Here is a 12,793-nt window from a genome sequence, read left to right on the forward strand (position 1 = left end):
TAAGATATGTAACCTAGTGTTGGCTAATGCTTGCCATTATGTAGATCACATTCCCGAAATATATAATCAAGTAAGTGCTATAGATAGGGGATGCAGAATACACATGAAACGACATATGTAATAGACTTTACAATCCTAGAAAGAATCATTTCTAGAATGTATTCTCAAGTGCACTTGACTTCTCAATCTCACCTCTTCAATTCTTCTGTAGGCTATCACTGACGACAGCCCGTCCAGTGCTGACAGCCAGGTATTCGTCGTTCCGTTCCACCGTAGTGTACAGCCAAGTGCGCGCTCTCGTGCTGTCTTACGTCACTGTGCTCGCTCCTCTTCTCGCGCGCTGGTTAAAAAGAAGGAGGAAAGAGCAAGGGGAAACATGTGAGCGCTCTGAGGATCTAGTGAGAGACAATTTTGTGCTTACTTTTTTGACCCAATGCACTGTGCTGAAACGGATTTTAAATCAGAAGGAAGGACACAAATTAAGCTTACTGCAATTCTCAGAGTTTGCTTATTATTTGCTTTGTTTTCTTTACGAGAGAAAAATGTGTATTTCTGGGGTATGCCATCATAACCAGCACTACCATTAATTTATTTTAAATAACTTTTTTTTTCTTTAGCAAATATTTAATTCTGATTATTTTATGCGTATACCTTTATTAAACTAAATGATTATAATCGTTTACCTGTGATACAGCATATATAAATATAGAGAATATAGTATTTTGTAGGTTTGCACCGTTGCTTTCAACAGTGATTGCTCTCATATCTTTTGGTTTCAACGTTTTTTCAATATGAGGCATTTGAAATTTGTACTCGTGTTGGCTATTGCAGTCAACGTTTGGGAATGTGGGGATTCGAAATTTGGCGAGAAGGGGGAAATAAGCCCGAGGAGAAGGAGATGTTACGACGGGAGCATGCCCAAGCGACTGAAGAAGAGGGAAAGAAAACTGTCAGTGGACAGCGGTGCAAGCAGCGGGGAAGTTTGTCACAGGTTGTACCCTCGTGTGTCATGCTGCCCAACCAGGCGTGCTGCTTATCAGATAGTCCACCGGCGTGATGCCAGGGTATGTTGGGCTCGTTGCATTCTTTCATTGTGAGAGCTGTCTGTAGGCTAATGCCAAACGCCCCGGGGAATGTATTTACTGCGTTGTGTGTCTTTTCGACTTGTTGTTAACAGTAGTAGAATTAACGATATATGAGGGAGGTTGGGACTGTGAGGGGAAAATTCAACCGTAGCCTACTTACAAATTCTGGCGTTGTCCTGCTACTCCAGGCTGTTTTTGAGGTTTCTTTATCAGTCACATTAAATATGTAGAAAATCCATAAAACTGTAAAAACAAATGAACATGATTTATCAGCTAACTATGTTGTTTAAAAGTGTTGAAATGATATAAGCCTCCTGATTGTTGGTCTCGAGCGTGTCCAAAGCGTTACCGTGTTACCATGGTTATGTTATAACCTTTTACGTTCATCCCAGCGCTACAAAATAACACCACAGGAGCGCAGTGAGTCAGCACCGTTCACTATCGTTAAATTCTACTAAGTTATTATTTGAGTCACACGCCACAGTTATGCGCACGTGTGGCATGTTTGTCAGCGCACTTACAATGTATTCTGCAACAATGTTGCATGTTATGTTTTTCTTATTTCCAATCAGTTCCTGCACAGAATGTGCGCGTTTACTGTACATATCCTACGCAGATGCCCATTATAGACAAATGATTATCGTCATGTTTAACTGCATGGATAAATCTTTAACACAGTCTTCATAGGCTACGTGGAGTTCACGGTAGAATTCGCCATATTCTCATGTAAACCGCTCCCAACGAATCGACATAGGCGGCTGGGTGGTATCTCACTTTGTGTTGTGACAAAAAGCCATATTGCATCATTTAATTTGCTCAAGTCATGCAAATAGGAGGAAAAACCCTGAACGGAACAAAAATAACCTCGACTTCTCCCTACTACACTGCCCACACACAGAGCTCTTTTTGCTTATGGCAAAAAGAATAACAACACCACCATTGTGTTTGTTAGTTTCACTAATGGGTGATGCTGGAGAACATCACTCTCCCCCTCAGTCCCTCTACTCTGTCCAAGTGTTAAGGCTGCTGAGAGGGTATTATTTGTCCTTCACCCCCCTCTCTCACACCCACCCCTCACTAACTTACACCTATTCCCAAAGGGCAAGTGTTTTGTTTAAGATTTTTAACACCAGTCTTAGTGTTGCCTACAGCACAGCCTCTTTTCTCTATAGAGGCTATGTGTGGTGGTCTCTCTCTCTCTCTCTCTCTCTCCCTGTGATTCCTGATGGTGAGACCTTATGAGGCTTGTCTAAGATTGAATGACAAGCAAATGTTTTCAAGTGTGACCTTTGTGCATTGATATGTTTGTTCCGGCAATTTCACTGACAAAAGCCATTGTGCAGATCCTATCAAAGAAATGAGTCCTCCTGTAACAGCTGCTCCTCTACAGTGAGCTACTTACACGTTGGCTTTTTGATCAAGTCTCTGTGAGGAGGACAACGACCAGCATAAAGGAGCTTATGGAAATGCATTTTGCATTTGGGCTGTCCATGTGAACTGGCAACCTTGTGTTATTGATGTGTTACGACACATTTCCCCCCACATGCCAAGGTATGTCACACAGATGGATGTTGTGCGTGTGTGTGGGTCGGTTGTTTACCTTCGGAGACGTGTGTCCCTTGCATTTCTGTTCCCCCAGTAATGCTATAATAGCGCTTGTACAGACCGGGATCGAGCCTACTGACTGAGAATTTCTCTTTCTCTGCTTTTGAGTAGCGAGTCAGTGGTGAAATTTTGCTGCTAAACACAACAAACAAAGGTCCTCTTGTTCTGGTTTGTGGTGATGGCAACATTGGAGCCCATCCCAGCAACATATGGGCACAGGGTATGGCTGAGAGCCCACAAATGCTCCTCTCCATGGACTGTGCCAGCCCATGGCACGCCGAATCAATGGGCAATTTAGAGCAGGAAGGCGGGTGGTTAGGAATGCCCACGGCGGTAGTACTCACATGGATTTGGATGGGTTAGTAGTAGTAATAGTATAGTAACATATACTGTACCACTTAGCAGACACTGTTATCCAAAATGACTTAAAATACAGTGAGTGCGCACGTTTTAGTATCTGTATACTGCAGGGATTAAACCCACGTCCCTGCCGTTGTTGGCGTCAATCTCTTACCAACTGAGCCACACCTGACCACTACAGTTACAGAGACCGAGAGTAAGTAAAACACACAAACATGGACAACCAGGTTTTAGCCCCGTCTAAGCCTACCCTGCCTAATGCTGACATGTCAACACTTCTAAAGGCTAACGGCTTTTAGCTGCTCTGCACTCTTTATTAGTATGGTATTAGTATGAGTATATGAATATATTTATTGCTTGTTTATAGCCGGGTTTATCAACCTCTGTGTGTGCTTCTGGCAAGTCCTAATCACCCGTGTTTTACACTGTCCCGGTAAGAGGAGTAGAACAAACATTCTTTGGCCATCTCTAGTCGTGGTCCTGAGGGGCTATAAAACAACCAAAGGGCCTGTGGTCACAAAACGGTCTCGAACACGACCGCAGGGTGGCTTTATCGTTAAGAAACAGCTTTCTCTTCCAGACCTAGTCCGGTTATTGTTGAACTGAGAGAGAGAGAGCGAGAGAGAGAGAGTGAGTTAAAGAGAGAGAGGGGGAGGTGTCCATATGTTGGACCCAGGTCTGTAGGCCTAATTGACTAGGACAGACTGCTAATTTGTTGATACCAGTGCGGGAATGATGTGCCTGTCTATCTCTAAATTGGTGTTTACACACGGACGGACCTCACACAGTGCAAAGCACTACCAGCCTGCCTGCTGCCTAAGCAGCACACATGTCTGGATGCAGGACAGATTACGTTGTGTTTTATTACACCTAATTTGCTACGTAAATAATCCCTGCTAATTTCTGGGGTCTAAATCTCTTGTTTACTTTTGTTTAGCGACCTAAGTAACGCTTCAAACCCTCTAATTCGGCTCCATCCATTTTGGCCCCAGCCGCCCTGACATATGAAATGTAATTTGAACTTAACTGTTTGTACACTTAGGTAAACAAGTCGTGAGGGAGAGAATCTTTTTCTCAGAAAGTGCCGCGTATTCTGGGTTTAAAAAGTGACATTAAAAGGTAATCAAGTCTAATTTTGGTGTGGGCTTAGTTTCTCTGGAGAATATTTTTTCAGTGTACCATCAATAAAGCTGCAGCGATGGATAATTAAAGTTAGGTTATATCATCTCCATGCTAATGTCTTACAATAATGTTTATTATAAACTGGGTGGTTCGAGCCCTGAATGCTGATTGGCTGAAAACCGTGGTATATACTTCTCTGATAGAGTTCAATGTGTCAAATCGGATGGCCTGTTTTCCGGGCCTCTGGCAGTCTCTATGGGGGTGCCACAGGGTTCAATTCTTGGGCCAACTCTTTTCTCTGTATACATCAATGATGTCGCTCTTGCTGCTGGTGAGTCTCTGATCCACCTCTACGCAAACGATACCTTTCTGTATACTTCTGGCCCTTCTTTGGACACTGTGTTAACAACCCTCCAGACGATCTTCAATGCCATACAACTCTCCTTCTGTGGCCTCCAACTGCTCTTAAATACAAGTAAAACTAAATGCATGCTCTTCAACCAATTGCTGCCCGCACCTGCACGCCCGTCCAGCATCACTACTCTGGACGGTTCTGACTTAGAATATGTGGACAACTACAAATACCTAGGTGTCTGGTTAGACTGTAAACTCTCCTTCCAGACTCACATCAAACATCTCCAATCCAAAGTTAAATCTAGAATTGGCTTCCTATTTCGCAACAAAGCATCCTTCACTCATGCTGCCAAACATACCCTCGTAAAACTGACCATCCTACCGATCCTCGACTTCGGCGATGTCATTTACAAAATAGCCTCCGATACCCTACTCAATAAACTGGATGCAGTCTATCACAGAGCCATCCGTTTTGTCACCAAAGCCCCATATACTACCCACCACTGCGACCTGTACGCTCTTGTTGGCTGGCCCTCGCTACATACTCGTCACCAAACCCACTGGCTCCAGGTCATCTACAAGACCCTGCTAGGTAAAGTCCCCCCATATCTCAGCTCACTGGTCACCATAGCAGCACCCACCTGTAGCACGCGCTCCAGCAGGTATATCTCTCTGATCACCCCCAAAGCCAATTCCTCCTTTGGTCGTCTCTCCTTCCAGTTCTCTGCTGCCAATGACTGGAACAAACTACAAAAATCTCTGAAACTGGAAACACATCTCCCTCACTAGCTTTAAGCACCAGCTGTCAGAGCAGCTCACAGATCTCTGCACCTGTACATAGCCCATCTATAATTTAGCCTAAACAACTACCTCTTCCCCTACTGTATTTATTTATTTATTTATTTTGCTCCTTTGCACCCCATTATTTCTATTTCTACTTTGCACTTTCTTCCACTACAAATCTACCATTCCAGTGTTTTACTTGCTATATTGTATTTACTTTGCCACCATGGCCTTTTTTGCCTTTACCTCCCTTATCTCACCTCATTTGCTCACATTGTATATAGACTTATTTTTCTACTGTATTATTGACTGTATGTTTGTTTTACTCCATGTGTAACTCTGTGTTGTTGTATGTGTCGAACTGCTTTGCTTTATCTTGGCCAGGTCGCAATTGTAAATGAGAACTTGTTCTCAACTTGCCCACCTGGTTAAATAAAGGTGAAATAAATAAAAATAAAAATATCAGAGTGTATACCACGCGTATGACAAAATATTTATTTTTACTCGTCTGATTAAGTTGGTAACCAGTTTATAATAGCAATAACGCACCTCAGGGGTTTGTGGTATATGGCCAGTATTCCACGGCGAAGGGCTGTATCCAAGCACTCTGCGTTGGTTCGTGCATAAGAACAGCCCTTAGCCGTGGTATATTGGCCATATACAGCACCCCCCGGCCTTATTGCTTAAGTATACAATATCGCTGACATGCCAGCAAATTACAAGCCATGTTGAGGTGTAAAACATGAATGCTCACTAAGTCCGTATTTTAATCAGTCATTGTTTCTTGTTGCGTGTGGTCCCTCCCCCTAGATCTTCTCCACCAATAACACGGAGTGCAGCCGTCTCCTGGAGGAGATTAAGTGTGCACACTGTTCGCCCAACGCCCAAGTGCTGTTCCACTCCCCCGAGTCGGACAAGGTCCCCCTCAGGGAGCCCCACCTGCCACGCCTCTGCCAGGACTACTGTCGAGAGTTCTACTATACCTGCCGCGGACACATACCAGGTAACCATTCTACTACACCTACCACTAAGATATACCAGGTAACCATTCTACTACACCTACCACTAAGATATACCAGGTAACCATTCTACTACACCTACCACTAAGATATACCAGGGAACCATTCTACTACACCTACCACTAAGATATACCAGGTAACCATTCTACTACACCTACCACTAAGATATACCAGGTAACCATTCTACTACACCTACCACTAAGATATACCAGGTAACCATTCTACTACACCTACCACTAAGATATACCAGGTAACCAAGAAGGATGATGATAGTGCCATCACTACCTCAGTCAGTGCTTGCACTGTATAGGCGGAGTGAGGCACACATATGAACACAAATCTCTCTCTCTCTCTCTCGCTCTCTCTCTCTCACACACTCTCTCTCATTCTCACTCACTCTCTCCCTCCCTCCCTCAATCTCACTCACTCTCTCTCTCTCTCTTACTGACTTCATGACACACTACATACAGCCTAATGTCTGAATAAGGCAATATTACATTTCTGAGCAGGTCTCCTCAAGGTCCCCTAATTCAAAGTCAGCAAACAGTGTTGAAAATATAGGTAGCTTGGTTTTACTTATGCAAGACGCAGTGGAGCGTAAGGACTCAAGAAGGAATATTTATTTATGTAGGCTTACCTCATCTGACCTCACCTCCACTTGGTGGTAGAGCCTGCCTGCCTCACGCCCCCATACACTGGGAGAGCCTCGTCTCAGTCTACCCACCCTGGCTGGCAGACGTTGCCTACTGCAGCCATCAGCCTAGCACTTTGTTAATTAGTCTGACTATACACTTTAGACCGGGCAATCAGGTCTCTCTCTCTCTCTCTCTCTCTCTCTCTCTCTCTCTCTCTCTCTCTCTCTCTCTCTTTCTCTTGTCCCTCAGACTGCTGCAGGTTAAACCAACCCAGTACAAGACGTTGTTTTATTGCACCAAGTGGACAGGATTTATTTTCTTGCGCTAGCCGAGTTGTACAAATGTGTAAATGTTTGTGGATTTTTTATAGATTTCTGAGTGTGGCAGCATTGTCAGTATTTTTAGTCCCACTTGGACTGGTTGTAGATGTGTTTTAAGGAACATTACTTTTCTTTACTCACATTTACTCAAACTCTTCCTCAATCTATTGAATTTAGACATAAATTGTGTACACACATGCGCGCACACACACACACACACACAGACACACACACACACACACACACACACACACACACACACACACACACACACACACACACACCACACACACACACACACACACACACACACACACACACACACACACACACACACACACACACACGTAACCACACGCCCTAAACAAAGCCTCTACAATCTGCCAGAGCTGAAAATGATTGATTTTATGACCCTTTCCTTCCCTCGCCCCGTCCTTCTTTGGCAAGCCCTCCTGAGCTGCCCTGGCTGACGTCAGGGGGCTGACGGTGCTGTGTGCTGTTTGGGGATGTGTAAGCTGTAAGCACCCTGGCTACGGTCTAGACATGACCGGCTCTGACACCTCGCGCCACCAAGGGAGCTCCTCACACACAGCCTCAGACACACACAAACTACGACCTGTTTAAAAAACGCCACTCACACCATCAGTTTGTTTTCCTTGGTGATAAATTCGATGGAACGTAAACACAATCAGAGCTGCCTCGCTGGACCCGGGCCTCGCCTCGGCCCTCGAACTGTTCCCCCGTACGCGTAGGCAAGGCAACACCAGCCCTGGAGGGAGTCTCCTCCCGATGTGGAATAAGCGAGGAGATGACATAGAGATGACATGACGCGCCGTTTCCTCCTGGATAGGATGGTATTGTGAGATGATAGGAGACCTGCTTGATAGGCCGCCCTCCCTGAAAGCTCCCCGTCCTCAGAAGTAGGGCCTTTGAAGGGCTGTTACCTGTCTGCCGTGCCTCCCAGTGAAGTGCACATTCCTTGTGATCAAACGGCCGCTGCTTGCCCCCAGCCAATTCTTCTTCCTATCTGTGTCGCCACGGCAGATTCAATCTGCTCGCGATTTGCTGAACAGAGAACAGTTTCAACCACACATGTGGTGGCTCTACACCACCACCAGCACTATCAACATCAACCCCCCCTCCCCCATGTACATATTACCTCAATTACCTCAACTAACCTGTACCCCCGCACATTGACTCGGTACCGGTACCCCCTGTGTATAGCCTCGCTATTGTTATTTTATTGTTGCTCTTTCATTTTTTACTTTAGTTAATTGAGTAAATATTTTTCTTAACTCTTATTTTTCTCAAAACTGCATTGCTGGTTAAGGGCTTGTAAGTAAGCATTTCACCTGTTGTATTCGGCAGAGAGAGAGAGGGATAGAGAGAGATGGACAGAGAGAGAGGGATGGAGAGAGATGGACAGAGAGAGATGGTGAGAGAGATGGAGAGAGAGAGAGACAGCAGCCAGTGAGCTGACAGACAGCAGTGAAAGCTTAGAGTTAAACCCAGAGCTTCATACCAGGAGCTTGAGCCAGAGAAGGAGTCAGTCACCCCCCCCCCATCAATCCTTCCCTCCCTTTCTCCCCCTCTACGCAGATCAGCATATGTGGTGACGAATGACACATTTATTTTTCTACAAAGGTTGTGTATATGTAAAGCTGCTGAAGTGCATCAAGATGTCAAGTACTTTGGGTGGCCACCCAGGTTGTCTTGGAAGACAACCAGATGGAAGTAGAACTATAGCGCTAGCTCACTGCCTGGGATGTGGACAGAGGTTTTTCCCCCCTCTATCTCTCTCTTTCTCTCTCGCTCTTTCTTTCTCTCTCTGTCTCTCTTTCTCTCGCTTTTTCTCTCTCCCTCTCTTTCTTTCTTTCTTTCTTTCTTTCTTTCTTTCTTTCTTCTCTTTCTCGCTCTCTCTCTCTCCCTCTCTCTCTTTTTCCCCCCAGGCCAGTACAATAAAACTGGTACATATTGTGGAGGGAGAGAGAGAGAGGGAGAGAGAATGCAGTGCTCGGTGCCACATGTTTATGGAAGTAGTTAACCTTAAATTGTCTAAAATTAGATGGCCCTCTAAGTACATATCATTCTGGATACAGACAGAGGTTTCTCCTCCTATGGATTTAAGAGTCCCTTTCTGGATTTGTGTCCTTATGTATTTTTCTGTTTTTACAGTTTGTTGGTTTTCTGTTCAACTTAAATTTGCATTTGTAGTAATCACTATTGCCTCTTAAGAACATGTTTAATTAAATCTAAAATATAAAGCACTGATAAACATTAGTTTTTTGGGCTCATGTACAGTATACATCACTAAAGATGAAATTCAGAACCCTTCCAGAACTGTACTCTGCATCAACACATGCAAAGTGCTGACCAACAGTATTAAACCTGAACGGTAGCCTTTACTGTGCCTTTAAATGTCCTCCTGCTCCCGTGAAACTCCCTCTCCAGCTCCCCATTAGGCTGTGTACTTAGCCCTCATTTCTCCATAAAGACATTTATGGCCTGAGTCTCACTTTAACCTAGAGGTCCCCCACCCCCCTCCCCTCCCTCCATCCCCCACTCTGTCTCTCCCCTCTGCATCTGAGGTCCTGGGACCAGCATGGTTAAGATAACTGCAGGCACAAAGTAGGTGGGTGGCATATGCCTGGGAGTGTTTGTGTGTGTGTGTGTGTGTGTTCTGAGTGTGTGTTTGATCTCCGTGTTGTATTTAGATGTTTAGTGGGATATCCTATCACCTCCAGTGGTAGTGTGGTCAGCCTTGTGGTCGGTGTGGAGGGGCCAGGATGGAGGGAGGGAGGGATGTGTGGGGTCCGGAGAGCGAGATGAAAGAGGGGAGAGACAGTCCTGTTTGTGTTTTTATCACTGCTGTGTTTGCTCTCCTCCTCCGCCCCTCTGAGGGTTGTGTTAAGGGAAACAATATTGGCACGGTTGTTTTTAGGTCACGCGCAGGTTTTAAGATACGCTGCTTGCTTGCGTTCTTTTCACCCTGTTAGTGGTTTGCCCTGCTAGCACAATAAGAAAGGGGGGGGGGGGGTTCCTAGAATCTTGGAATAATGTTGTGACTGTGGGTCTCTGAAGGTGGTCAATCAGGCGGGGTTGGGGCTGCTGTGTCTAATGAGGATATATTCCCAGATTACTTTGTGCCCCAGACCCTGGTGTTGAACCAACTTTAGCTCTAGTACAACTAGCCGCTCCAAGAGAAAACAAGGTGGTCTTGGGAAATAGCCGTGTGATGGGGACATTTTTGCTTTGAACTTCCCCAAAGCACAAGTAAGCAGTGGAACACAATCAATCAACATTTGGGAACATAATTTCTTGATTTGGGTTTTGAGGCAGACAGAATATTTCTATCCCTCCTAAAAATGTGCAAAGTTAGTGTTTGGAAGACTGGGCTGTTAATTAAACATGGTCAGTTTTGAATTAGAGTTTCTCACATTTCACATGCTGTGCCCATATGCCTGCCTCTGGGCTGAGGAGGGCGAAAGCATCTAGGCTGTGGCCCAAATAGGCACTGGTCAAAAGTAGTGCACTATAAAGGGAATAGGGTGCCATTTGGCACTGGCCCCTAACAGTGCTTTAATTGTATGAGAATTTCAGCCTATGTTATACTTAATATTCCAAATATCTGGAAAGCTATTAGGTATCCACAGCAGTCACCCAGGTGAGGTAGAGCTGCGAGGCATAGCAACAGGGGTCAAACAGCCATAGCAACAGGGGTCAAAGAATAAAGTTAAAGATGGATGGGGCCTCAGTGGTGCACTGCTGCAGAGTTGAAGACCTGAGGAACAGTCTGAACAGCATATTCCTCACATTCTGCTCGGATCTAACTCAGTTGGCCTGTCTGGCCAAGCGTTTCTTCACTTGTTCAGCCCAGGCCTAGCCAGGATTTGGTTTGGCTCATTCAGCACAACTCTCAAAAACAACTGTCTGAAAACTTAAGGAACTAAAGCTGGGTAAACATGAATTAAGGGAGACTAACTAGGAGGGGATTTAGCTTCAGCTCGCTGGTAAGTTGGATGATGTTGCATCATGGTTTGAACGAGGTGTGATGTCACTTGACTTGAATCGTCTTTCTCTGCCTGCGGGCCGTTGTCTGTGTCCATGGTGTTTTTCAGAGCTGTTCCAAGCCGATGTGGATGAGTTCTGTCAATACTACGGACGGAGGGACGGAGGCCTGTGCTTCCCAGATTTCCACCGAAAGCAAACACGGGGACAGGACTCCAACTACTTGGGAGATGAGAAAGTCGAAGACATCAACAGGTTTGTAATGTTTCACTTTCAAAATCTCTTTTACTTGTGTATGTTAGGAAGAGTGCATTTAAGGTATGCTTTTTAAATATTGAGTTAACCATGCAAAAAGGTCGCCTTCAGTGAGTTGAGGAAAGAGAGGCCATAGTGTGTATCGTGGCATCTCCACACTCTGAACCATGGGAGACACGCCAATGCCAAGCCTGGATGACCCCCCCCCCCCCCCCCCTCTTTTTACCCGTCACCCATCTCCCCAGTCATCACCAAAGCCTGCCGTTTGTTCAGGGTGCATTGGGCCAGGCTTTGGCCACACAATGGAAATGCTTACCCTGCAGGCCAACCCTCCCTCCCTTCTAGCTAGTGGCTGTACGTCATAGACAAACTTTCACCTTTTTTTTTGTCTGCTCCGGTGGAGAGAGAGCCTCTGAGCTCCCCGTCTCCGTCCCAAATGGCACCCTATTCCCTAGTGCACTAGTCCTATGGGCCCTGGTGAAAAGTAGTACACCGTATAGGGAATAGGGTGCCATTTGGGATGCATAACTCGTTCTAGCCCCTCTGACGCGAGCTGAGAGCGCTGCTGCTGGACATGTGACCAACTGACCGTCCTGCTATCTCGAGCCGGAATAGACCAGACCAGACCAGAGAAACTATGCTGATGCTGTCTGTCTATGATGTCTAGCTAAGTGCTGTCTGCATTCCTGGGGTTGATGGTGTTCTACTCTAGTCGTTTCTAGTAATGACCCCTTGCTATGCTAAAGAGCACTGTAATTGTAATTGCACTGAACTCTAGGATGGATGGCCGGGATGGCTGAGGAGAGATATAGAGCTTCTGTTGGCAGCCGCTCATCTAAAGGGAGTCTTGTTGAGCTGACTCCCCTTCTCATCTTCCGCCTGGGGCCGGCCAAGAGATGATGAGCAAGGAGAGAGGGCCAGGTTTTAACCACCGATGTCATCTAACATCGTAAGTCTTAATCAGACCTCCCACTTCAAAACTGGCCTGAGGGAGAGAGAGAGGCAGAGAGAGAGATAGAGAGAGAGAGAGCCAGGAAGGGAGAGAGAGAGGCAGAGAGAGAGATAGAGAGAGCGAGAGCTAGGGAGGGAGAGAGAGAGGCAGAGAGAGAGAGAGAGAGAGAGCGAGAGCTAAGGAGGGAGAGAGAGAGAGAGAGAGAGGCAGAGAGAGAGATAGAGAGAGAGCCAGAGTGAGGGAGAGAGAGAGAGAGCCAGGGAGCGAAAGAGAGAGCTAGAGAGAGAGGGCGCAC

The 12,793-nt window shown here is 45.8% G+C and overlaps 1 protein-coding gene across 1 annotated transcript in view; it reads left to right on the top strand.

The window, feature by feature from the left end:
• The first annotated feature begins 356 nt into the window (after positions 1-356).
• The window catches only part of LOC106610218 (hedgehog-interacting protein), a 45,048-nt gene continuing 32,611 nt past the window's right edge, over positions 357-12,793 (top strand). Inside the window, exons 1-3 of the mRNA XM_045722765.2 lie at positions 357-1,064; positions 6,120-6,312; positions 11,402-11,546. Coding sequence (XP_045578721.1) covers positions 792-1,064; positions 6,120-6,312; positions 11,402-11,546 — 611 coding nt within the window. The 5' untranslated portion in view covers positions 357-791. The remainder of the gene's footprint in view (positions 1,065-6,119; positions 6,313-11,401; positions 11,547-12,793) is intronic.

The sequence above is a fragment of the Salmo salar genome, chromosome 08 (genome assembly GCF_965601325.2).
Source record: "Salmo salar chromosome 08, fSalSal1, whole genome shotgun sequence".
Lineage (NCBI taxonomy): Eukaryota > Metazoa > Chordata > Actinopteri > Salmoniformes > Salmonidae > Salmo > Salmo salar.